General features: G+C 40.2%; 1 protein-coding gene and 1 long non-coding RNA gene across 7 annotated transcripts; one reads left to right on the top strand and one right to left on the bottom strand.

Moving 5' to 3' along the window:
* Positions 1-10,163: 10,163 nt before the first annotated feature.
* Positions 10,164-21,245, top strand: hmg20a (high mobility group 20A). 6 transcript variants are annotated; one of them, XM_051381479.1, is made up of 10 exons: positions 10,205-10,277; positions 11,754-11,833; positions 12,537-12,626; positions 12,767-12,976; positions 14,646-14,778; positions 15,653-15,690; positions 16,955-17,030; positions 17,365-17,580; positions 20,256-20,388; positions 20,709-21,245. In XM_051381479.1, the coding sequence occupies exons 3-10, from the start codon at positions 12,561-12,563 to the stop codon at positions 20,710-20,712; spliced, it is 876 nt and encodes a 291-aa protein (XP_051237439.1). In that variant the 5' UTR covers positions 10,205-10,277; positions 11,754-11,833; positions 12,537-12,560; the 3' UTR covers positions 20,713-21,245. The 6 variants fall into 6 exon arrangements, with proteins under 6 accessions (XP_051237442.1, XP_051237437.1, XP_051237440.1 ...); XM_051381478.1 differs by lacking the exon at positions 10,205-10,277 and adding an exon at positions 11,371-11,664; XM_051381482.1 differs by lacking the exon at positions 11,754-11,833 and having other exon boundaries at positions 10,164-10,277; positions 16,958-17,030.
* Positions 17,875-25,116, bottom strand: LOC127352800 (uncharacterized). The gene is made up of 3 exons (XR_007881188.1): positions 23,747-25,116; positions 23,514-23,632; positions 17,875-20,017 (listed from the first exon to the last, which is right to left on the bottom strand). It is a non-coding gene; the product is annotated as an uncharacterized LOC127352800 (long non-coding RNA).
* Between the last annotated feature and the right edge of the window lie 1,285 nt (positions 25,117-26,401).

Here is a 26,401-nt window from a genome sequence, read left to right as displayed (position 1 = left end):
CAAATATAAATCAGGATTATGTCTCTACATTGCTTATTTCTCACTTGAACTCTTTCCAGAAACATCATTTAGTGTACTGTTTATTTGTATTATGAGAACCTGTGGAACCAGGGAAGCCGCCATTGTTTCGTGTTACTGATGAGTCCAAACTTAGCGCAGCCAATGAGCACAGCTCAACTTGCAGTGCGTCACTGCCGCTGGTTCTGACAACAGAGTCGTGATGGCGTCCATAATGCTGAATATGAGGCTTCAAAACGGTACTCCATGAACCGATGGGTGATGTAATGATGGTTCACACTTGGCTGAAACTCATTGTAAAGCTCCATTAAGCAGAGGGGAGCTGCAGATTCTGGTGATAATTCTCTGTGGGTTCATCACTATGAGTGACCCCTTTCACATTGTCGTCATAAAAATATTGATTATAGCCGCTTTAAACATGTTTGATGACTAAACAAAGGGATTTTGGCTTCATTGCAGATGTAAATAAAACATTAGTAATTTCTTGGACACTTCAGAGAACCACCTGGCAGCTTTGGGATGACCGACTAATCTGAAGGCAGATGTCTTCCAGTCTCTCTGTACTTTGGAGTATACAGGAAATTAATGCAGCATTCATGAGCCACATATTCACAGGAAGTAATATTATGTGTTGCTAGAAAAAAAAGAGTACTTACATTATGAATCATCGTCATTACTAATTCACTTGAAAAGAGGCTTTCAAAAAGAAACAATTATTTGAGAGCCTCACAGAGCCTATTCGACAGACGAAAAGCCTGTGAAGGACTACTCACCTTTGAAAGTCTTCTCTGATCAGCAGGAAGTGAAACACCAAGGACAGACCATCAATGTCTGTTCTATGTGTTTGTGCATGAATGTGCCTTTTTGCATTTGTGCTTGTGTGTGGGCTATTAAAGTCGACTCTGTGTTCTCTCTCTGGTGCTTCCTGGTCCTCAGCCAAAGCCAGAGCTCTGTAACAGGAGATAAAGCACGTCTGTTACGAAGAGAGGAGGAAATGGAGCTTGGCTCTTTGGAGAGGGCCACTCACAACTGTATTCACATCATTTTGGAGGGGAGCTCGTCCACGCAATGCTCGCGTGCGCTCAGCAGTGAAGTGTTGTATCTGCACAGAGAGAGTAGTGGTTTGTTTAGAGAGCTCTCCCTATAGGCATGTAAACAAAAAAGAGGGGCTGAGGTTTAATTGCCGGGGTAATTTATCGCCTGACTTGCTAATTTAAATTGCGTCTTCAACCACCATGACTGCACAAAGCCAGCATTCGAGCAAGGCGTGGAGTGCAAGACATTGCCACAGGCGAGAAGAGACGGGCGAAAGAAAGGAAAGGGGATGAAGGGAAGAAGGGCTGAGGAAGAGACGAAGGCAAGCCTGGTAGTGAGGTCAAAGGGAAGGAGAGGGAAAACCAAGAGATATAAGAGGGACCCAAACACATGCCCTGCTGCATAACGCCATTGATCCCCATGTTGTAAGTCACGAGTTACAGAATTCGAGGGTGTTCACGTGCACGTGTAAGCTCCAATTGGTTAAGCAAGGCTGAAGAAAAAGCATACCCAGTGGACGAAGTCACTTTCCTTTAAAGGAAAATGTAGTCCACTAAAACTCACTTCAGGTCAGACATTCTCTCTACATTTAAAAGGACATTGGCTGTTCAAATAACTTATTTTCAATTTATTTTGAAACAAGCATTTTTTTGTTTCTGCTTTTAATACCTAATTGTATTCTGTGCTTTATTACAGCTCTGTACTATGGTTTAAAGCTGCTATAATTGATGTCTTCCATATTAACAATGGATCAAATGATTATGTGTAATGTGGAAGGGGACCGTCATAGTGATGAACCCACAGAGAGTTATCACCTGATTCTTCTGAGCTCTACTGAATATTTAATTGTATTTTAACTCTTTTAACAACTTAGCTGTTTTGGTTTACTCTCACCACTCTCATCAGCATAATTTTTAAATGCAATAGGCAGTTGTTTTCAGTGAAAAAGATTACAAAAAGCCCACTGTATGCTATATGCCCAGCACTAAGAGACACGTAGACAAAGTTAACAACAATAGCTGAACATAGTGGGGCATTTAGCAGCTAAAGAGCCAGATATTTCCCACAGGAGTTGGTGTTGACCAGACCATTCAGATTGAATATTGAACTTACATTCATCCGGTGGCCTGCATCCAAATGAATGCTAATGTCGCTCTGCTGGATGTGTAAATAAACAACTGTTTGCTAAAAAAGTTTACCATAACAACTTCAAAGGAGCGTTGTGTTTACAGCTTGTGCTGCTGCCCCCGAGTGGCTAAAACATCAGTTTGGTTAAAAGCTTGTTTGGTGGTGAGAAGTACATCCACAATATGCAATTAAGAAACACATGCAGGATATGAATGTCACAGTAGACTCTCAACAAACAATAACAGCCATGGCAGACTGTTTTGGTTGTGTTAGGTGATGCAAAATCCCAAGGTTTCAAGAAAGATATTTTGGTCTTGGCCAGGAATCTAATTTTAATCCTCCAGGTAGACATAAAGCATACAGGCGAGTATATGAACAATACTTGTGCTGCAGCCAGCTGGCTATGCTTGCACCATGGTAAAATGTAAGTACCTTACAAGCCTTGAAGCCATGTGTTTGACATGTACACCGATGCAGAACCTCATGAACTGCAAATGCACATACTGTACACTTGTGTGCCGACCTGAGTCCGTGTCTGAGCGTTGGCTGCACTGCAAACAGTGTCACATGCATTTCAGCGTGTTTGTTTTGTGACCAGGTCAGGCAGTAAAAAGACATGTCCTGCTGTCCCATCCCCATCATGTACATTAAAGGACATGATGGACGTGTACAACTATTCCCTGAAGCCACAAGTGTGTTTGCCTTTGCTGCTGGAGTACAAATGCATACAACCCTGTGAAGTGCAGATACATGTATGATAAAAGTAGACAGCTGGTGACCTTGCCGATAACCCATAACCAACCTGTCCATGGGTGTCACCCAAGGGAGAGGGCTGGGTGAGGACATCAACAGGTTACAACACACTTATTTTCACGGCTGCATATTGTGGCTGTGACAGTTCTGATGTGATCACATCCCCTCATGCAGGAAAATACGCGACTGTAACTGTTATGTTGTTGTTCATCACAAATACATACCAAAGCAAAATGCATTATAAATGTAAACATGTCTTTGATCCAAAATGACATCCATGACTGGAATTGGTCACAGCCACAATGTTTCATGCTAGTCCAGCACATATTAGTATTTACAAAATGACTAAAACAAAGCATATAGAGATGCCTTTTTTCAGTTTATTATATTTCAGACTAAAAAGAACACACTGTTGAGCTTCATCCCCTCACTTAAGTTCTTCATCTTTAGCACATCTTTCTTTCCCAGGACAAGGCATTGTACAACTAATGAATGTGTTTTTCTGTTGCTTCCAGCAACCCATCAGGTTTTAATGTATTCCAAAGTCACAGTGCACACTGCAAAGTAATAACCTTCTTCAAGGTTTCTGAGTAGTAAGTGATTTTTGTTCTCTGGACTGCACTCTTTTTAAATTAATCTTTAGAAAAACAGTGGCCATAATTAAACTGGATAGTAATTCAGTGATTGATTTCAATCACCAAATTACTGTCCAGTTTCTTGCTTTGCACAGAAGGTTCACTGCTGTAAAACTGAAGCGTATTTTGCTGTTGCTCAGCCAACAAGTTGCTACCTGTGGTAAAGATGGCAGCGTGACATGTCAGCAACAGCCTCCCTCTAATCCAGGGTATCTTTTTCACTAATGCTGTTGGCTATTGTATTACTTAAATCTGTCATCTTAGTATAGGCCTGATAATCATGTGTCAAGCAAAAAATTTAAGCACTAAGTTACCTCACTAATCTGTGTTGCTATAACGACTGGTCAGCCACATGATGCCAGCAGGTTTAGCATAATACTGCTAAAATAACCGGCTGGGTAGAGGTAGCAATCTATAACACAAGTTTTATCATGCTGTGGACATTTGGGGTTATAAAATATTCCTGCATATTGTACACAATGGGGGTGAATTGGGGGTTTCACAGGGGCCCAGCAGCTCTTTGTCCCCCATGGCCACCAAGCAGGATTATCCGGCCGTGGATTACTGACTGTGTTTTAATTTTCTGTCCTCCTGTTTTACAGAAAAAATCACTCTCACACATGGCCTGATTATTTGTGAAGGCATGTAGAATATTCTATTCTTTTATACAATAGTTGTTTTGTCTCTCTTTTCACCACAACCCAATGCAAAGTGTTAAATTAAGTGCTGCATACACCCTGTGAAAAAGGCTCATGACCATAGTCCACACGGTCAGTACAGTATGCATGAGAATAGAGCGCATACATCAGTGCTCGTTGCTATCGCCCCATGGTTCATTCAGTAAGATTTTCTTACTTATTGATTTTCTTTCATCCATTATCTGCCAGGCGGTGCAACAAAAATGATAAACGTGACATGGTTGGGGAGAAGAGCGCTGTCATTGTGTATGAATTTAGATAAGACATTTACAGCTCACTGCAGAAGCATCATACATCAAGTTATTATCCATTGTCAGCTCCTCTCCCCTCTTTAGCCCTTTACAAAGGGCAGTCTAGTTGTTTTCGAGCCATCATTTGAAATCTGGGTTGCCTCACATTAAAGGTCTCGTCAGGTGTATTTAATTGTTTTCATTGTGTTTCTGTGAAAATATATGCTGCCAAGGATAATGTCTTTAAAAATGTTGGGACTAAAAAATATTGTCATTGTTTTCATAATGATCTCTTTGTTAATCACAAAATCTGTTTATTATTTTCAAATTTACAGACATTCTCTCATATCTTTCTGTTTTTTATGTATCTCCTTTAGTTTGACAAAATACAAATTAGATTTTCTTTATTCTCAGCTTTGCCTTTGAATTCTGAGATGCCTCCTCTTTTGCTTCTCCAAACTGTTATGTGTATAAGAATTGATCTTCTTATGCAGCATCTCGGTGGAACTTCTGTTTCAAATGCAAATTTTTTGTTCCAGCTGTGATTAGCAGGGTGTCTTTCTTTGGCAAACATTAAATTTTTTTTGTATTGTTAATTTGTGTATAAAATTTACACAAAACAGACACTAAGAGAGCTGCAAAATATAATAGTGCATCATTATAGCATCATACTAGGCAGTGAATCACGTTAAATTTACATTTCAATAAGTAACGTCTTCAAAACATTAAATGTCAAATAACAGCAGGTATAACCAGAATGAAGAAAAGACATTTGTGCACATTGGTAGGAGACTTGTGAAGGGCGTAGCTGCTGCTGGCCCTGATGTAGACGACAAAGGGACAGATCCAGAGCAGCAGAATGGGAGATCGAAATTATTAGTGGACTGCCCCCTTACTATTTTGTTTTGAAGTTCAACATCTTGGGAAATACACTCATTGATTTTCTGTCAGAGAATAAGATGAGAAGATTAATACCACTGTCATGTTTGTGTGTTACACAGAAAGTTGAACTATTCCCATGAGAGTAACTTAAAAACATCAACAGCTTATCACTCCCCAAGAAATGTACCACACATTTCTGTATGTTTTTGATTAGATCATCCAGTACTTGCATCCCTTAAAAACATTCCATGAAGTTATTGTTCCACTGGGTGAAAGGAAACTTTTTCTGACATTTCTTCATGAAGGCTAGGCTATAAGCTGAAAGAAGGACAAAACTGTTCTGATGAAAATGGATCAGGGGATGATGATAATGATAGTTCTGATATATTTTAGCCTTACCCATTGTGTTTGTGATTACATATGATATTTTTTTTAAAATATCTGAACCTTTTTTAGTAGGTAGTTTCACTGATTAGCTTCAACCAGAATAGAGGTACTAATCAGTGAAATCACCTGGTATAGTGTTTGATTGAAATCCTGCATATGTGGTCCTCTGCAGCACGTTTGCTGCCCATCCCTGCTCCAGCCACAGCTTTTGGAAAAGATGAGAAAACTTTCCAAGCTGTGTTCTCCCAGTGAGGCTAGAATATACCCATATCCATCCATCTCCATCCTGTTTTTATTTTCAACATATCTCTTGATTCTTCAGGTTAGCTACAGAAGACTAATTAGATGGTTGCATAGCAACAAGATGATGCAACAGGGCCTTGCACCCTTTGAGCACTTGTTGTTCTCTGCTATATTAGCAACTCTCATAGCTGTGCTTTGTGTTTGTGCTTGAGAAGTAAGAGGCTTGAACTGCCTAATATCATTCCATATTCACCACCATACACTGAGTCATAACTAGTCATGCTGATGAGACCATTAACCAAGCTAATGAATGCATTACTTAGCATATGTTGACACACCTGTTTTCAAACAACACATGGTGGTATCCATATTAACTAGCTATCTTAAAGCACGAGGGCATGAAGGAGCTGCAGTAAATTAATTCTCATTAATATCCAAATGTATGCAGCAAAATTCTGAAAAATCGATGCACATTATCTGCTTCATAATTGCATGTGGTGCAAGTATGGCCTTTATTTCATGTGCTGTTGTTTGTGTTTGTGTTCAGTTGAATGTGCCACCTGTGTGCCTACATGTAGAAGTTCTTGTAAAGTATATGTTACTGTATGTCAACCTCTTATGTTGTACAAACCCAGTGAGTCCTGTTAGGGTGAAAAAGAAACTTGCAAAGTAAATATCATCATTAAACACCAATTATCTAAATGTTGTGTCTGTTTATCTTTATTTCATTTAAAAGCATGATCCACAATAGAGAGAAACAAAAGGAGATGCACACACAGTCCAGATAAGTCCCAGGGGGTAGTGAAGCCTCCTGACATGCGAGTTCCTGCATTTACTTTACTGGTGTTAATGTGTTGTACTTTTATGCAAGGCAAGGTTTATTTGTAAAGCACATTTCAACACAGAGGCAATCCCAAGTGCTTTACACAAGGCAATGAACTACATTAGAATAACATTTAAAAACGAACCGAAAATAATCAACAGAATAAATAAATTGAGATTCCAAATTAAGATTAAGTCAAATAAAAATGCACAAATAAAAGCCCAATTATTGTGCAATTGTTGCAATAGTTGTTCCAATGCAGCAACAAGTTAAAGCTTGCCTTAAATTCAAAGGAAACAAAACAGTATGAATCCAATCAGAAACCAAGCTGAGTTCCTACTGTTTCTAAAAGTCACCCGTCATTACAAACAAATGTGGCAGTGCCTTGCGTGTACAAATAGCGCTGTTCTCCCCATTGTCAGTCGTAACATCTAATGCCTGCTGCTGCCTATGAAGCTGCTGGTGAAGATGAAGTTCGCTCTTTGCTGCTCTGTCTGCCTTCGCTCGCAACAATACCAAGAAAATGTAATGGCTGAACATGAGGTATATATAGGTATCAAAGGGGTTTCTGAGTGCACTCACAGCTGCTTAAATCAGAATGTAATTAACAGTGCTATGCTCTCAGTTCTTCAGTTTCACTCTATAGCATTAGTTTAGACACATGAACCACTGATTCACTAACTTGACCATCTTTTTTTTCACCCTACAGGCATGTCATGTGACATTATCACCATTGATATCCTGTGGCATAAGGAGGGCTTGATGCATACAGTGTGAGTGTCACAATGTTGCCACTTTCCAGGCGCACACAGGCCAACTGGCACGGACATATGACCAACCTACAGAGGGCCAGTGGCTGAAAACCATTCCTGCGCACTAAACTTCTCAGGCTGGGGACCAGATGATTCGATGTGACATGACAGGTGGGTAACGGTACAGGGGACAGCTGGATGCCATGCCCCGCAGGCCTACTGGGATCTAAAGAGTCTGCAGTTCAGAGCCGATTGAACCTAACTCGCCATTTCCCAAGCTTTGTTTGCTGTGCCACTGCCCACAATGCAGTGACCACTAATGCTGAATGGTTATAAAAACAAAAAAAATAGAAAAAGGTGAAGACTGAGCCAGACATGCCACTGCTGGGAGTTGAACAGTTGGCCTGCATCATTTCTGTGTTCCAAGTCAGCCAATTAGTGACAAACATGATTCCACAGGCAGTGCTACCTCTTATTAATTCATGACTGTTGGAGAAATAGAATATGAGATGTCTGCTGGTAGAGATTACCATATTATTGGCAGCTGCTTTTTTATGTTCACCTCAGCTAAGAACTGTCATAGCTAATTTGTATACCTGTTGTTGTAATTGTTAGCAAATAATACCCACGGTTGGGGAAACACAGCCTGTTTTTTGTATTTATTTTATAACCTTATAACAACCTGGCCAGGTTGTACTGTGGTGAGATTGTTGGTGAATAGTTCAACAGAACAGCTTCAAATGAGTTCATAGCAATTTTTTTTATCCATCTTAAACATCAATACCAAAGGTTTTGGTGGTGGGCCCTGTGGACTCGCTATTTTGCTCTGACGTTCAGCCGTCTCACAGGGAGAATTCCATTGTGAAATGCCAAAGATGTCAGTTTTTCCACTGACAGCAGCCTCTGAATGCAATGCAGCCACAAGACATTTGACTAACGGAGCTTACTCTACTTTTTTAACTGCTGGGAAAAACTCACTTTCTTGCTGTAAATACTATGTCGACCAAAATAGTAAATTGTGATGTTTATTTTATCAAAGAATAACTATAAAAGATTGATGATTCATAGAGATGAGGTGCTAGATAGATGTTTTTCTTAAACCTCACTGACTAGTGCAAGTCATTACAAATGTATGCTATGCAGCCAAGCAATTATTCTAGTGGAGATTCAGACCTGGCATGTTGATACTGAAGGGTTTGCGATTTCTTGGCACTTTCTTCAGAAACTTTGAAAAGAACATTTCCTGCGTCCCTAGCAATTGATTTGATTATCTACAAGATATGGAAAATTTGAGGAGCATTCAAAGCTAAATGTTTTGATTTTGTCTGTGACTTTATTTTCTAAACTCTAAACCTGTGTGTAATGAGCCTGAGAATTGGATTGGATTAACTCTGGATAATTGCAATAAGATTGCAATCAAAGTTTCAATTAGACCGCAGCTACAGTTACGTTACTCCTGTCTGGGTGTTGACTCGCGTTTTCGTTAATTTGGAATTAGAGTATTAGTCTTCCCACACACTCTCTTTCTCTTTCTATCTCTCAATTTAGGGCTGATTTTCTAGGTTGGGACCCTCATTATTAATCCTGTGTATTCTGTCCACAAAAGAACGTAACATGTTACTGGATTATCTGTTTGGACGAGCCATAATAGCAGTTTCCACGAGCTGTAGAGTGGAGTTTGTTGGCTATTTTTCCTCAAATGAATACAGCTGTTTATCAATGCACAGGGGATAGTCAGTGCTTTATGATGATCTGATTATTCACAGGGTTGCCAGCACTGTAAACAGGTCTATTGCTGCTGGTAAGTTGTGTGTATATTCGTGTGGCACTGGCAGAGCTGAAACACTCTCAGTTACAGAGAGAGAAATAAGAGGTGATGGCAGCATTACAAGTTGCAACTGCAACATAGCAAGGGATGCCCTACAAACTACAAAAACAAAACTAAACTTGAAAGCTAGCCAGCTCTGCTCCCAGCATCCTTTTGCCTGAGTGACCTACAAAAGTCCAAAGCAGATGAAAGATTTCCTCATCCTCATCCATTTAATACTTCTTACAAGACTTGATGTGTTGCCTACTTCTCCGTCTGATAAATAAAGCTTGAAATTTCTCAGGGGAGTAAACTCTGAAAATGTTCAACGTACTGTGCATTTGAGAACTGTAATACGCACAATGAACAGTAGGGGGAAGCAACGCCGTGAAAACAACATTCATCTACGTCCACGAAGAAACAAGGAGGGCACAGAATTAGACTGTCTAGAGCAGCTCTCTGTAGTAGAGATTCAATTAAATAGCCTTTTCTTTGTGTTGGTTTAGAATAATATTTAAAAGTACATCATGTAAAACCTTCTAATATTGCTGCTTCTGATGTGAACCTGGTGTGTGTGTGTGATGTGTGTATGGGCTGAATCCTATCTAACTTAGTTATAATCAATATGTTACATTTCTAATCACACCTCTTTACTATATAATTCAGGATTTTTGCGAACCAATATATCTCCTCGGTAGTCTAACATCTAGAAAGCACGAACACAAATCCGATGAAATATTAAAACATTCAGGTTTATATGACAGTATTTTGTAGCATGCCTGTCTACGTGGTGCGATTCTATGGAGTCGCTTCCTGTATTGTTTAGATTTGGAAAGTAAATTAACGTTAGACAGGTAGATTACAGCCACGGATTACGCTATCAAAGGTTAGTTTTAATTACATGGGTTTACTATGTGCACACAAGATATTTCTTTGAATGATGTTTTCAAATCGTATCTTGACGAGTAAACGTAAAGCGGAACGCCAGATGCCCGTCCGTCTGCTAGCTAACAGAGTGCTAACGCTAGCACGCAGCAGAGCCACAGCGTCGGACCATTGTTTCTCCCACTGACCCGTTCACTCTGTCTTTTTTTGTTTTAATGTTTAACGTTAACCGTAGTCGCCGTGAACACACCGCCATTACTGAAAACCGTTAAGCAGTTAGCGTTGCCGTTAAAGTAAACGTTAACGTTAGCTCTCGAACGTAAGCGACGCTAGCCAATAACAGTGGTGTTTGCCAGTTGGCCAAAACGGTTAGTATCAGTTAACGTTAGCAGTTAAACGTTACACATTAGCAGCTGCGTTCATTCTGACCACTCAGCGGTTGTTTCTACGAGCTGACCGCAACACACGCGTTCATTAATGTGGCTTTGACGTTAACATTAATGTTAGCCGACGCTCCGACGCTGCCGACTGGGTGCTCGTACAGCAGCGTTATGTGCCACATATTGGCGTTATAACAAAACAAGAAAGGTTTCAATGGTAGCAGAACAACATGTGTGGTATTTTAGTGCTATTTAGCTGTTTATTGGGCTTATAAAACAGAGGAATAACCCGCTATTAAGTCCATGTTGCCATTGAATCCCCCCCCCGTACCGAGGTTTACCTTTTCTGGGATACATCGTTTAAAATAATGTGATTTAAACGCTATATTGCACGGGAGTTATATGACGTTATCATTTATTATATATACAGATTAGTGTTAAGATACGCCCACTGTGTAAAAAGTTAAACTATGAAACCTCACTGTTTGTCGCTCATTGTGTAATGTTATATTATTCTGTCCAGGTTGAACTGTATGCAATTTATCAATTAATCATGCATCGTGTGCTTTCATCCAGCAGAGGGCACTGCAGCATAGCCTTTATTTCTCAGGTTTGCAAAGAACACTGGAAATTAATTAAAAAATATTTTTTGCATCTTAAAACCCCTTCCTGCAAGTTCCTGCTAGGGTTGATATGATAAATAAGTCATATTGCAATTATTTTTTCAGATATTGTGATTGCAATATGATTCCCAATGAGAGGGAATGATCATTTTTGCATCATATTTTACCTTGAAAATGGCTGCTTCTACCATTTGAATATTGCACTTTACCGTATTGTAATTTTGATAACATAAGTTCCTGTAAGTAAAGTTTTTAGGCTTGCTCAAATACGCTTCACAGAATAGGTGACACACGTGGCAATCCTTTTGTTTAGCAGTAGCTGTGATTAAGGCATTTATAGGTGTCATTAGAAACTGACTTCATGCATCACAGAAATCTTTGAAAGGTAGGGGGAAGTTCCCACACACATTTTCTTCCCAAATAGGCTTTTTTTTAGCAGTAGACTGGCTAATTCCTCTGTGACTTTTCCCACAGTGTTTAGTGGCAGGGAGGCAGAAACCACATCCAGGATACAGAGGCTCACTTCCCACGCAGTGATTTAGAAGAAGTCAAAGGTTAAAACACAATGATATTGTTCATATCTTCAGAGCTCAACCTGGGCTGTTTGCTCACAAGTGCTTTAAGTCAGCATTTTAATGAGGTAGTCTCTCAATTATTTTTGTCTTTTTTAACATATATATGACACACATGTGTTTTTAAAGTAATTAAAGAAAGCTTTTTAGCATGTAGGCATTCTCTTATCTCTTGATTGTGAGGCAGTACCATAGCACTACTTCCTCCTGTTAAAAATAGGCTACATTAGCAACTCAGGAGTGGGGGTGGTGTGTTGTTTTTTTTTATTTTTTTATTCACTTGCTCAATAGTGATTGATAGCAGAAAGACATTTCTATTAGAGGAAATGTGGCTGGCCAAGAGGAGGTTTGGAGCCAGTACTGGGAGGAGTTTGGACAGAAGGCAGAAGAAGGCAGTACTGCTGCAGAAGGAGCAGTCTGCTCCCTATGTCCTGGCTGGGCAGCGTCCCTGGTGACAATGCTCCATGCCTCAGTCCAACCCTGTCTCAAAATGTTCAACCCACCTTCTTTGGGCAGCAATGTGTGTCCCCATTATTTATTTTTTTTACATCTGGCTGCCCCAGATAGCACAAGACTTACCATAACTAATCTCTAACCTTTCCAGATCATATATAGTACCAGTCAGGTTTGTATCTCTTACCTTACTGGTATGAGACGTTTCCTATTTTACCATCTCCCACTTCAGGTCCCCCCTGTTGTCACAGAAGTCATGGACGAGCAGACTGGCTCTCCTGGAGCCAACACCGAAAACAACGGGCAGAGAAATGGAGATGAGGTAAGAGCTGAATACGCAGATGCCAAATTACACATTTTTCAGTTTTTCCTATTCCAACTCTACGACCTTCCTGCCAGTGTACGTCATGGAGGACTGCTACCTGAACCTTCACAACATATCTGTTTTTGTTATCTTTGCAGAAGCCCCGACGTGGCAGCTGGACCAAGGGGAGGAAGAGGAAGAAGCCAATGAAGGACAGCAATGCACCCAAGGCCCCCCTAACGGGCTACGTTCGTTTCATGAACGACCGACGGGAGCAGCTACGGGCAGAGCGTCCAGACGTGCCCTTTCCAGAGATTACGAGGATGCTGGGCAACGAGTGGAGCAAGCTGCCCCCCGAGGAGAAGCAGGTCAGTAAAGAAGCTCCAGACAGGATTACACACCGAGCATACAGCTGTGAGAAAAAATGTGTCAAAGTTCTGCACTCCCTTTCTTTCCACTTTGTATGTTATTCTGTTTAAGATTACCAGCAAAATGCTTGAAATTCTATCTAAATATTCATATAGATTAGTGCAGCAATAGTGAATAACTAGGGCGATCCAGGTTTTGAGAAAGCAGCGGAGGAAAATAAACAGACCAGAGGCATGAGCAGCCAGCAGCAAAATCTGTTTAGGTTTTTTGATTAACAGGGTGGTGGATTTTTAATTGTCATTGCTTTTGGCTTTCAGTAATTGCATCAACGGTGCCTCAAAGGATTGGACTGAAATATTCATCTGCAACACTTAAGACTATCCCAAGCCACAATTAAACAAGAAGACTTCAATCTATTTTTCTGTGTTTGCATAAAGTGTAGGAACAGAAGCCTGTAAAATCCACGCTGTCAGTGGTTTGCAGCTGACAAAACACTGACTTACACATGACTGTGTTTGGTAGCTGTTTGACATCTATTCACAGATTGTATTGCCACAGCAGGATAACGTTGCTTATTTACAGAAACGTTATTACAGTCAGCTTTAGGCAGATTTTCCGTAAGAATGTGTCATTCCACCGCAAAGATATCTGAGTGGTACCACTATGCTTCCAGGGAAAACATGGATGCCCTTTTCAAAATATCGCAGAACATGAAGCAACAGAATTATAATTGGATTCCACTGCCTTTAAAAGACCAGTGTGTAGGATTTAGTGGCCTCTAGCATGTAGGAGAAACCGAGGTGGCTGCAAAACTCGCAAAAGGGCCTATTAGAGCCAGCGTTTGGGTTGTCTGTTCTGGGGTACTGTAGACATATAGCGGTTCAACATGACACCGGCCTCTGTAAAAGAGGACCCGCTCCCTCTGTAGATACAAAACGGCTAGTTCTAAGGTAAAGAAAACATGACGGTAAACCTATGAATATTACATTCAATTACTGCCAGTAGATCCTCCTAACTGTTACACACTGGACCTTTAAGTTATATCAACATCTCATAGGTTCATTTGGAAAAAAAGTCATATTCATCACATTAAATTCTGTCATTTAAAAACCTGTCATACATTTTTTTTTTAACTGTGCATAATGCCAGAATCATGATTCACATATCATTTATCAAAATTCCAAAGCTTTATTTGTTAGCAAAACACCTCATGTTAGAACATGCAGTTTTTCTAGCCTGTCTTTCCAGTGAAGATTTGAGAAGTCTGGACACTTTTTCTTTTTAAATCCTAAGGTGGGATAGAGCCTGCATAGCGTTTCTGCTGATTTGTACCCTTTGTTGTTTTTCACATAGTTTAAAGCGGAGACAGATATGCCAGTATTCTGGGACAAGGGGGGTTTATTAGTGTTTCCTCTAATTCTTAAACTAATTATATTAAAAGATGCATTTTTCATTACAAGTCTTGAGTGCGTGTAGATTATTAATATTGGAAATTACTGATTTTTGTCCTTTTGAAAGGAACTAATCCTCATTAGGTATAATTACTCTCCCTCATCATGCCATCTCACCCACAATCCTCCTTCATCCTGTTTCGCCAAATCTCATTTCCATCTTTTTTTTGGCGGAGTCTTACTTGCTCTACTCACCTTTCCTTTTTTCTCCCTGCAGCGATACTTGGATGAGGCGGAGCGAGATAAGGAGCGGTACATGCGGGAGTTGGAAAAGTACCAGAAGACAGAGGCCTACAAACATTTCACCAGGAAGGTCCAGGAGAAGCAGAAGGGCAAGCGACACAGGGGAGGTGAGATACGGTTAGAAAAGCAGCAGGATGACAAGTTCGCATCACCTACTGAAACTAGCGAGTCTGGCAGTTAGCCCACCATCAATTTGATGTACTACTGTTTAGCAAGTAGTTTGGAATTCAATGACTTCCATGCCTGGTGACATTTGGGTAAACTAGGTATTGACTGAAATGAACAAGAATCAACCCATGAGCAAGACACCGTGCCACTAAATGATCTACCTGGGGCTGCTTTGTGGCTCCAAGTAAAAGACATTTGTTTTGTTAGGACCTCTTCTGGATGCTTTTGTGTGTTGCTGCTTGAACATGAATAGAGCAGGAACTCTGTAAGTAGATCATGACACAGACAAATCTGATTTCACACACAGACCATAGACATTGACATAGACTCATCCAAAAACTGGCTACTGCATAATTTGAATATATTCTATTATTGGGTGTAGGAACTCAGAAGTTGTTATTTGCTCTGCTCAGTCAATGGAAATTTGGCAAGGAAAGGAGATACTTTTCAAGCTCGTAGTAGTAGTTCAGGTTTGAGTTCAGCTTGAGGCCGAGGAGCCGTTAGTGCGCTCACACAACACATGGTCTACATTATTTGTTCCTATTATGTTACTCTGGATAAATCTCAGTTTAAATATCAAAAATGTTGATGACATAAACAGCTCTGCCTTGGCAAAAATGTTTGCAAGTAAAGCTGCTCTACTTAAGAAGATAATGTGCCTCATTTCAGTAGATTCACAACGGCGAGTGGAGAGGGTTTTTTTGAATTACTTTGATACATTCTATCAGTTCACAGTGAAGTAAAGGCACGCTGCGCCAGTGGAAACATGAATCATCTGCTGTCCTCTTTCTTTATTCTTTCCATCCTCTCCAGATGGTGGGCACCAGGTATCCAATGAGGCCCTTCATGAGGTCAGTAACTCTTTTCTGCACAATCCCACTCCCTGTTTGAACTATCGAAACCACAATTTGACTTGCTCCACAATTCCTGTCCAGTCAAGGAAAGCACAGATCTTAACAGAATTACTTGAGTACCTGATGTGAGACATATCCCATACTCATTTAGCAGCAGGATGTTGCATAAAGAGAAAAGGGACAGTGGAACAGATTATACACACAGTCAGCTTTCTTTTGTCTTTTTTTGGTTGGCAGAATTGCATGCTGTGTTGTTGTCACTGTAGGAAGGTGTGATACAAACTGTCAGAGCACTATGTCTTTGTGTTCAGTCGCCTAAACAAAGAAAGAAATTAAATAAGTGTGTGACAAAGAAACCAAAAAAGGTCAGCTCTGGGTTTGTCGTAAGTGAATCACATTTTCATTGACAAGAATAGTTTGGGCTTGTATTTATTTATTTATTTTTTTACTAAAACCAAAACAAACCTCAAAACATTAATTGTCAAGGTTGGTTTTGACATTTAAACATTTCCTATCAAAAACTCAACCAGATGAAACCAGCGACCATGTGCAATGTCACTAATTTCATTCATTATGAGTTCATGTAATCATGGTTAGAGCCTGTCTTTGCTATTTTCTCACCCAGGAGCCTAAATCTGTTGTGTTTGCCTTCCTCGTGCTCTCCACATTAAATGCTTATTGTTGCGTCACTAAAGCTGGGTTAATCCGCTTTGGTGCTGTGTTTGTGTTTGTGATCTAAACGCTTGGCTTCTACTAAGTGTGTAATTAATTTTTATTAAGTTCTGCATGTAATTAAGAGGTTTCCTTTGTAAGTCTTAGAGCGTACTCCTGAAGGGTTATGGCCAAGGTGACTTTATGGAACCAGCATTCCCGTGGGAATACCAGCGTTTCCTCTGTAGATTTCAAAGGACATGGGATTCAGCATAAATTTCATTATGTTAACAAGTGAGGAAGGATGATGCATTCTTTCGGTGGAAGGAGTGTTGTGCTACTATTGTGAAGCACATTTTTATTGCAAATGTATTGCAAACCATTTCAGGGTCTTTGATATCTTAGCAGCGCTGTTGATTAAATTACTTCTCCTTCCTCATTTCTTAAACTGTATCACTGTATTTCCCTTGTGGCTGGGTATGAAATCAATTACCCACCCACCTACTGCCCAGCTAGATAAATGAGCACCTCTCGCTGTCAGTCTGTGTGGCCAAATGTTTCCACTCTTCTGTTTATCTCCTCTCCTCTCTCTGTCTCTGGCTATCAACAGAAGGATGGAGAAGGGAAGGACAGGGCTGTGTTTGACATACCAATCTTCACAGAGGAGTTTCTCAACCACAGCAAAGGTAAAGAGCTTGAACGCAGCCAGCCGTCTTGTTGATACATACTTTGTAGTTGGTGTGCTGTGACTTTTTTTAAACCTCCATTTGTCTAAGTGTTTCTAAACACATTCCTCTGCTACCTCAAGAGAACTTGGTTTTATAGTGCTCCATCTTCCCTGAATAGTTCTGCTGTCCACCGAACTCTCAGTAATGCCCTAAACTTAAAAAGAACAAAACTCTCTGAGCAAATAAAAAATGGATGATGGCACCCAACTGCTGGCTGCGCGGCCTTTCCGGACCTCTCCTCTGATCCACCATTGTTTCAGATTTCCCTGTGTGTTTTCCTATTCCTCAACAGCACGTGAAGCCGAAATGCGGCAACTGCGTAAGACTAACATGGAGTATGAAGAGCGCAACGCAGCGCTGCAGAAACACGTGGAGAGCATGCGGGGGGCAGTAGAGAGGCTGGAAGGCGACGTGATGCAAGAGCGGGGACGCAACGGGCTCCTCCACCAACACCTGGAGACCCTGCGCCAAGCGCTCACCTCTAGCTTCTCCTCCTTACCTCTGCCAGGTGAGAAACAAAATCCCCATTATACCAGTTTACAGCACAGAAAGTTCATATAACATTTCTTTAGGCAGTTTTAGAATGAACTTTTTTGGTTTGTTTGATTGTTTCAATATAGATAAGATTAACAACTCAACGCTCTCCTAGATGACTTGCATTTCTGCAGCCGCCTAAGTTTGTCAGATATTTGCTGATAAAGACTTCTTGTCTCATCGATTAAGACAGAAGACTTGGACCATTAGTTTTTGGAATGTTGGAACAAAAATATATCCCTCCTTTTGTAATCAACTTTCTGCTGTGTGTGTAAAAATAAAACAAAATTGCTTTGCTTTTATTTCTGAAAGTTTACAGTGTGAATCTTCGACTGGAATTTTGCTGATATTGATCAATGCACATTACAAACCACTGTTGACTTCATATCTCATACCAGTAATCCTTCCCCAGACACAAAAACAAATACTCTAGTAAGCTCTTTCCAGTCACAGTTTAAGGCGGTGAGACATAAATAATAATGTAGGTGTGTTCATACACCCGCTGTGTATTTACTGTGCTTTGAACTCCAGGGGCTCTCCTCCTGGAGAGATATATATACTTAAAGAGATTGTACAGTAGAAGCACCCACTGTTCTTTTAGAGACTGGCCGTGTAAGGCAGGCTGTGAACCCTTCTTCCTTTTAACCGGTCCATTGTTAAAGTTTAAGGAATGTGGTCCATCGTTGTTCACATTTGTTTTATGCACATACAGAACTGAGCTCCACAACTATTTGAATTTCTTACGCACACAGCGGAGACAAAGATTCTGAAAACACTGCAGAAATCATTTTATAAGAACATGCCTCCAGTTAGGAGAAAGTGTAAATAAATTGATAACCAGTCATTTTTAACATAATTTGTAGCTTAATTGTGCCATTTCCAGGCCTTGCACTTGCTTAATATCAGATATTTAAGTATTTCTAGATTTAATTGTTCTATTATACACTTCCTATAGTCTCGATGCGTTTGGTAACAATAGGCCTCATGCATGAATGTTTTCTTTTTTTTCTCTTATAAAAGGAAGAAAACATTAATGCATGAGGCCTTTTGTTACCAAACCCAGGAATTCTACGTGGGCTTCATTAAAGGTGAGCTGACAGCCAAGTCTGTTCTTACCCACCTGAGCCTGTTGATGAATTGTATTTGATCTGAAAGTGGTTGCGCGTGCCAGGAAATTTGCAATTAGCGTATGGAAATACCTCAATAAAGGGCAGCACACTTCTGTGCTGTGTGTAAACCACAAACCAACAAGCCACTGAAATTTGACAGGTAACAGTAAACTCAAAAACAAAAAAGAAAAGGAAGCAAAAGGAAATGAAATACCACCAAACTTAGAAAATGTACTGTAAAGTTTTGTTGAGGAAAGAAATCTTATTTTCAAGTATGAGTGGGGTCACTGGTTCAGAAAAGAGCAAACAGGAACCAGTGTAATGTGCACAAGAAAGAACTGACAGAAAATGACTACTATTACAGCCATGGGACAGGGGCAGGAAAATACTAAAACAGACATGGAGTGCATCTGAGCCATCATTGGAGATCTCTGTTGGGGGTGCAGTCAGGCAGAATCACATATTATTTGGATGTTGATTGAATGGAATTGTTTTCTATTGAGGATTTGGAGGCCTTGATGCGCACAAGCACAGTCGATTTATCTGGGTCTGCTGAGCAGCAATACTGTATATGGCACTGCTGAATGTACTGTGGTGGTAACTGGATGACATCCTGGGACACTTTGGGGAGCGCATGACTAACAGTGGACTGGGATATGCTAGAACATCACCAATCTTTCTCTGGAAGGTCCCAGTAGCCAAGAAATCGATAGCAGTTCTGACTCTAAGTTGAGGCTCCAGAGCGGCACACAGGTTTTGAAGAATCTGCCTCTGTAACCTAATCATCTTTGTCTAACAAGTGTAAAACATTTAGATTATTAAATGAATAAATAATTGTAGCTATAACATTCTCCTTCTGTGTTTTCATAAAGTAAATGGCTTCTTCATCACCATTATTAATATTTAACAGCACAAAATGCGAGTTGGCTGGCAAAATTAAATTTTGATATTATTACCTAAGAACAAGCAGGAAAGTATGAATGGCACAAAACAAATTGTTCTCGCACACAATTTAAGATCCAGTCCGTGCGTATGAGCGATTCATGCGTGAGGCCCACTGCTTTGACATATATTTGAACTATAACAAGTCAGAAATATCAAGTTGATGGTCACTCTTGCCAGCTGCCAGCCATACTCTGACTCTTTGACCCGGTCTGGGGATGTCCTTTGCTGTTGCTCGCAGCAAAAACATCAGCAGTGACAAGAAGTGGCTGATGTCACCGTGCTCGGATCATTCATACTCTGAGTGGTCTTGTCATCTCGTGCTTTCTGCCCTTCCAGTGCGGTTACCCCCGCCACCGCCTAACACAAACATAAAAGACCCATAGCTGTAAACATAAAAGGCGGATTAAAGATTTTTGTTGACTATGTTAGCAGTAGTTAGCAATAAAACTTTACAACATGTAAAAGAAAAGTCGTTGGCAGCTTAAAATTTAACCTGAAGGTTTGTGTTGTCCTGTTAACATCTTTCACCATAAAAACAACCACAAGTACTTAATGCATTTTGAAGTGCTGACATCACATATTTGCTGTCATACAGGTAGTGGAGAGACTCCCAGTCTTGACACCATCGACTCCTACATGAAGAAGCTTCACAGCATCATCGTCAGTAACCCCCAAGAACACGAAAATCTCATCAACACTGTGAGAGACGTGGTCAACCGCTTGGACAGGTAAGACTGACAGATGGAATACAGTCAATATTATTTTAGTAGAATTTAGAGTCGCAACTAATGACTTTTTATTATTGGCTTATTTGTTTTTAATTGTTTGTAATTGTCAGTAAAATGGAAAGAATATGCCTATAATGAGTCTTTTAAAGTGTCTTTCTCGGTCTGACCAAAATGTTAAAGACAAATCAATCAGACTAATTGACAATTTCACCTCAAGGTTTGTTTATTCATGAGCTTGTTTAATTACTTCAGCAGTGTTTGATTTTGTGTTTGTTTCGGCTGTGAATGAGTTGAGTGTCTTTTGCTTTCTTTTGCCCTAGATAATTGGACCAAGTCCAACCGATTTGATGGATTGAGATTCACAGTGACGTTGAGTAGACGCCGCTCCTTGGCAGCGACTCTTCCTGTCGATCTGTCATCCCAATTGATTTTAAAACATCTTTTATTACTCTGCTAAGGTGATGTAGGTGAAGGTGATGTAGCTTCTCATATTTATTTATTATTTTTACATATTTTTAAAACTATGTTCACATTTTATTAATATAGCTGTAGTTTGTTTTATAAAATAATCAGATGAGAAGACATGAAACTGTTTTCTGTCACTCACTGGTCCTGTTCTGTCTTCACCATCCATTTATAGCAAATGCTTCCACAACAATACCTAAGCCATTCTCAACCATATTCTGATCAAACAAAAATGTGTCAGTGGATTTGTATTTACCATATCCAAGAGATATTGTTGAGGAGACTTTCTTCTTTGATTCTCTGCTGAAGAAAAAAAGTGCCATTTATTATTTTTTTTTTTTTTTTTCCTGTGTGAAAATGTGTTTGTGTTTTCAATAAACGTATTTACATCATCTGAGTTTGGTTGGATAGGTTCATGACATGCTGGGGATGTTTGCACTGAAACGGAATTCAAAGTTAGATACACTAGGTACCACTGCCCTAGATTTCTTATTTTATCTTATTCAGAAAGATTTAGTGGCATTTAGTGGTAGACTGCAAATAACTTCACACCACTGGCGTCGGTATTCGACGATCTGAGAATGAGAATGGGTTGTGAATTGTGAAGGCCCTATCTAGTGTTTTGTTTGTCCCCTCTGGGCTACTGTAGAAACATGGCGGTTCAACATGGTGGACTCCATTGAAGAGGACCCACTTCCTAGATAAAAACAGCTCATTCTAAGGTAACGGAAACACAGCAATTATTATTTTCAGGTGATTATACACATATACATAATGAAAACATGCCTGTGAATATTATATTCCATTTTTGCCAATAGATCCTCACACACTGGACTTTTGAGGGGTTAGACATTTTCTCTTTGATGTAGTGTCTAAAATTTGCAACATAAATTATTAAAGCAACTGGTTCATTTATTTGCCAAACTAAACACTACATATCCAGAAAGACTTTTTAACAGCCTACCTGTCAAGTCAATAAATATCAAAATACTATGAGGCTAATCTGCTGTAATATGTCACTTGGAACTGTGCTTGGTCAGTGCCTCAGCTTATTTACTTACAGTAGAGTCAAACAGATTTGGATTGGTTAAGTTAATTGAGCGGCTCTGCTGCAATTTAGTGGAATCTGGAGAAAGAGACAAATTACTTTGCACTCTGTGGCTCATTCACAGCCACTGGGCTGCGCACAGCTTTGGGGAACAATAACCTACTGTATCATGTTTGAGTATTTTCCCATTCATAGCCTTGTTATTCCAGAGGAGAACGAATGAGGAACAAAATGACTGTAGAAGACTCAGGCCATAAATCCTTTTTTAGTAAATCAGATTTGTTATGACTCGCCTGGAAATGTAAAATATTTTCCTATTTGTCTGATCAGGAGCCGGCCAATTAGTTTGGATGTGAACTATCGAGTTGCAAACTTCAGCACTGTAGTTGTTTCTCACTTGACATTATGAGCCCTTCCTGTTTCCATTCACTGATGCCCATTTCCTTTTTGCCAGCTGAGACTTCCTGTCCACAATGCCCACATGTGTCACAGTGTTATATCCAACAATGTCCCTAACAGATGTTCTCTTCCCACAGGAGAGTGTGTCGGTTTGTACAGTAAGCTAATAATACACAATCGCTGACTACTGTGATACTGATTATATGTGTGGACAATCAGGGCAATCCTTGTTTCTGTTTTACATGCGCGTTGCAAAGGTCCAGCTCCTCCTGTGCCATGTGATGCTGTGTGGCTTTGGCAATTTACAGGTCATTGTGAAAGTTTGAATTTTTACAACCTGGACGCTGATCAAACACCAGCTTCTTTTGGTAGTAATTTAACTCTATTGTCAAAGGAAAATTAGCAATAGATCGGCAGTTTGTGGCAAGACTCTACAGCGGCGCTAATCGCCCTGCGATGTGATGCCAGCATGATAACGTGACACTATGACAATGTTAACATGCTGATGTTTAGGTATACTGTTTACCATGTTCAACATTTTAGTTTAGTGTGTTAGTATGTTACTACTGCAAATTCCCACTATACACACAATACAGTTAAGGGTGATGGAATTTCACTGTTGCAGGTATTTGGTTATAAACCCATGATGGCACGAGATGGTTAAGGGGCCACCAAAGGAATGACACTTCATCCTGAGGGGGAAACCAAATTCTGTGGTAATCCAGCCAATAAATGTTGAAACTTGAAATGTTGAAAACCAGAAATCTCATGGTAGAGGTAGAGGGAAGGTCAGGAATCACTAAAGTTTGGAGGATACATCTTCTCGCAACCATGACACAGTAAATGTACAAAGATTTATCTGGGCCATTTCAGTGGATAATTGACAGTGTTGACCTGCAGGGGGCGTTGGATGAAACAACCTCATGGTGTAGTTAGAGGAAAAGTCAGAGTCACCAAACTCTTAATGATTTATTCCCTGCAGACCATCAACGTTTGTAGAATATTCCATGGCAATCTATCCAATTGCTGTTAAGATATTTCAGGCTGGACTAATGTGGTCGACGTGCCATCCTCAGGGCCACGCTGCTGGAAAAATGCAAAATATAAACACAATCCGAGCTCTTGTGTGTGTGATGTACTATGGGACATAAACTACATCCAGTAGAGCTTCTGTGACCAGTGAGACACTTGCTGCCTTATTAGAGTTGTTTACCTTTTAACTTGTGGGATCATCTTTCACATGTTCACTGCTCTGAGTGTGCACAAGGCCCCAATGCTCATTTGTATAATGAGCTTAGCTAGAGCCTTTTTTGCTTTGATGTCGTCCCAAAGCTGTAAAAACACAACACAGCAAAGAGGGGGAGAAAAAGGATGAATGGTGAAGAGTAATTTCTCATACCTTGTTATCACATTTTACCCTGAGTTTAAGTCCAGATGTTGACCCACCTCCAAAGCAATCTGTCTTCCGCAATATCAAATAAAGCAAAAATCCTCATAAATCTGTTTTTAAGACACGACAGAATGGTTGGAACGGAGGAGCAGCGTGGCGGCGCTCCAGTCCCTCATGACGTCCCTTGGCTTGCCCTCTTCTTGCCACACCATCATCCCACCCAGTCTTTGTCTACATGAAGAAAGAACTGAAATGAAAACAGCCCCTTCCTCCTCAGTAGGGCCGTGTCTGCATCCTTGGCCGGCTTCCTGCCAGTCGAGTGGCGGGGTTAACATTAAGAGAGAGGAGCCAGCTCCAGCAGAGAGCCACAGATCCTGGACCAGAGGAGGGAGGGAGTGACTCAGAGCAGAGGGGATGAGTCAGGCGTCATGTGTTGAATTGGCACTCAACGGTCTCGGTGTCCTGAATGGTTTCTGTTAGCACTATTACGGTCAAAATGAGCTACCTTTTGTTAGTGTACTCGGGCATGGTCAAAGAAGCTGGAGATGTCGTTTTGCCCTGATTATGTGGGCCAATAAACATTTTGGGAAATCAGTCAACAATTTAATCATCTGCAGTGAAATGTAATAGTGATTGAAAATGTTTTCAGCCTCTCTTTAGAAGATGATTTCAAATAATTCAAACTATATCCCCTGAAAGTTTTCCCTCCAAACAGACTCCAAGGAGAAACGCAGGTTCAGCGCAATAGTTTTTTAATGACTTTCTGTTCATTTCCCTAACAGGACATTAAGGTCAGACATTACAGTTAGCTTCCCTGCAGCTGGTCTCTGGCTGTCTTCAGTGGCTGGCGTAAAGATATTTAAGCAGGTCAGACACTTGCTGTAACAAAGGCGTTAATTAAGCCATGTCTTCTGGTATGGCGACACTACAACAATGGGCAAAATATTCAATGGTGTGTGAGATACAAAGAGATGAGGGAAATGCTGTTTTGCTGATTGTTCTTTTTTAATTGACACTCTTTTCCATAATAGGGCGAAGAATTAGTTTTCTTTATTCCATCATCAGGGTTTAAACTTCATTGCATCTATTCCAGCAGACCCTGACTCGTGCCACCCTTCATAACTCGCTCAGATCTTTGGGCTCTGTGCTCCAACTAAGAAGCATATCATAAAGAGTAAGGGAACTGTTATATGGTGGTGCTTGCATTAACCCCACCCAAGTGACTGTGATGTTAAAACAGTTTTTGACAAAATTTCGAGCTCCAATTTCATAAATGAATTTACTGCTACCAGCGGTTCAGTTCTGTTTATTTTCTTAAAATGTAATTTTCCTCAGTGTGTTGATTATTTTGAAAAAGGCTGTTAGACATTTGATAATAAAACTTGTTTTCTTCATGGTAGCTATAAAACAAAACAGTGTCATATTGCAATGCTCTGCAAAAAATTGTACTATTAAACCTGATGCATTTTCACTTTTCTTTTTACTTTTCAGCATTCAGTTATTTCAAAACGATTTGACCACACAGACCAAAATATGCAAATGCATTGAAATTGATCTGGTTTCTACTACAGTCAAGGAACATGGGCACTTTTGGAAATTCCCTGTATACAAATCAGCACAAAATACTTGTAGCTCCAGTTTTTACTTTACAAACCACTTCTATCCCCTCTATCTTAATACCCATAAACACTGAGGGAAAACTCTTTGGATTAACTGCCCCAGCAAATAATGCAAAAGTAGACCTCTTAAAATGAGCAGTTTCCATATGGGGCTATTTCATTGTCTCCTCTATCTTCATCTCCTCCATCCTTAAAACGTATAAAAGTATCCAACAATACCCCTCTGACTCCTATTTATTCAGCTGGTAGGAGAGAATTACTCTTAAAAAAAGCAAAAGAGGAAAAAGAGAGTCATCCTTCCTCTTCGTTGACCCATCATCCGCTCCATCTCCCCCAGCCCTGGAAAATCCTTGGCCTCAGTGCCCGGGACTGGGGCAGGGAGGAGGAGGAGGAGGAGAAGGAGGAGGGGGAAACAATGCTTGGAATGTGCAAAAAAAACTTGAGTCATTCCCACATGTCAACCTCTGGCTCAGCTCCTCCTCCTCCTCCTCCTCCTTCTCCCAAACGTATGTTGCCTTCTGGTTCTCTTTGTGAGCTCTTTTATCCAAGTTCTAAAGTTGTAAATGTCACTTGTCCAAACAAACTATTGTACCAAATGTATTGTTTTGTGTCTTGTAGGTTTAAGAAAAAGACTGCAGAGAAACAACTGCCAAAGCTTCCACAAACTGGGTGCGATCTGAATTGTCTCACACATCGATTGCAAAGCATTACCATCAAATCTAAATGTTCGATTTATTATATAAGCTGTTGGTATGCAAAACTAACCATTTTCCTCAGAGTGGAAGATTCTACAATTACACTTAACTGTGTTTCATGTGAACTTGGCTTTTAATTATGATTTGAATATTTCCAACTGCACCTGAAAGCAGCAGGAGAGGAGCGGTTATTATCCCTTATGAGAGGCGTCATGTCAGTAAAAAGACACACTGACTGCACTCAACGCTTTTCAATTACTGTAACATGCAAACACTCACTGTGGCTTTGTGCTGCACATGATGTCAGCTGCCTGTTCCATAAAATCACTTTATCATCACACCGTGGCTTTTCTTTACAGACATTAACAGAAAGAACAGTGTGATGAACAAATGACGC

The sequence above is a fragment of the Dicentrarchus labrax genome, unplaced genomic scaffold, assembly GCF_905237075.1.
Source record: "Dicentrarchus labrax unplaced genomic scaffold, dlabrax2021, whole genome shotgun sequence".
Classification (NCBI taxonomy): Eukaryota; Metazoa; Chordata; class Actinopteri; family Moronidae; genus Dicentrarchus; species Dicentrarchus labrax.
Note: the sequence above shows the minus strand (reverse complement) of the source record. Positions and strands in the feature narration are given on the sequence as shown.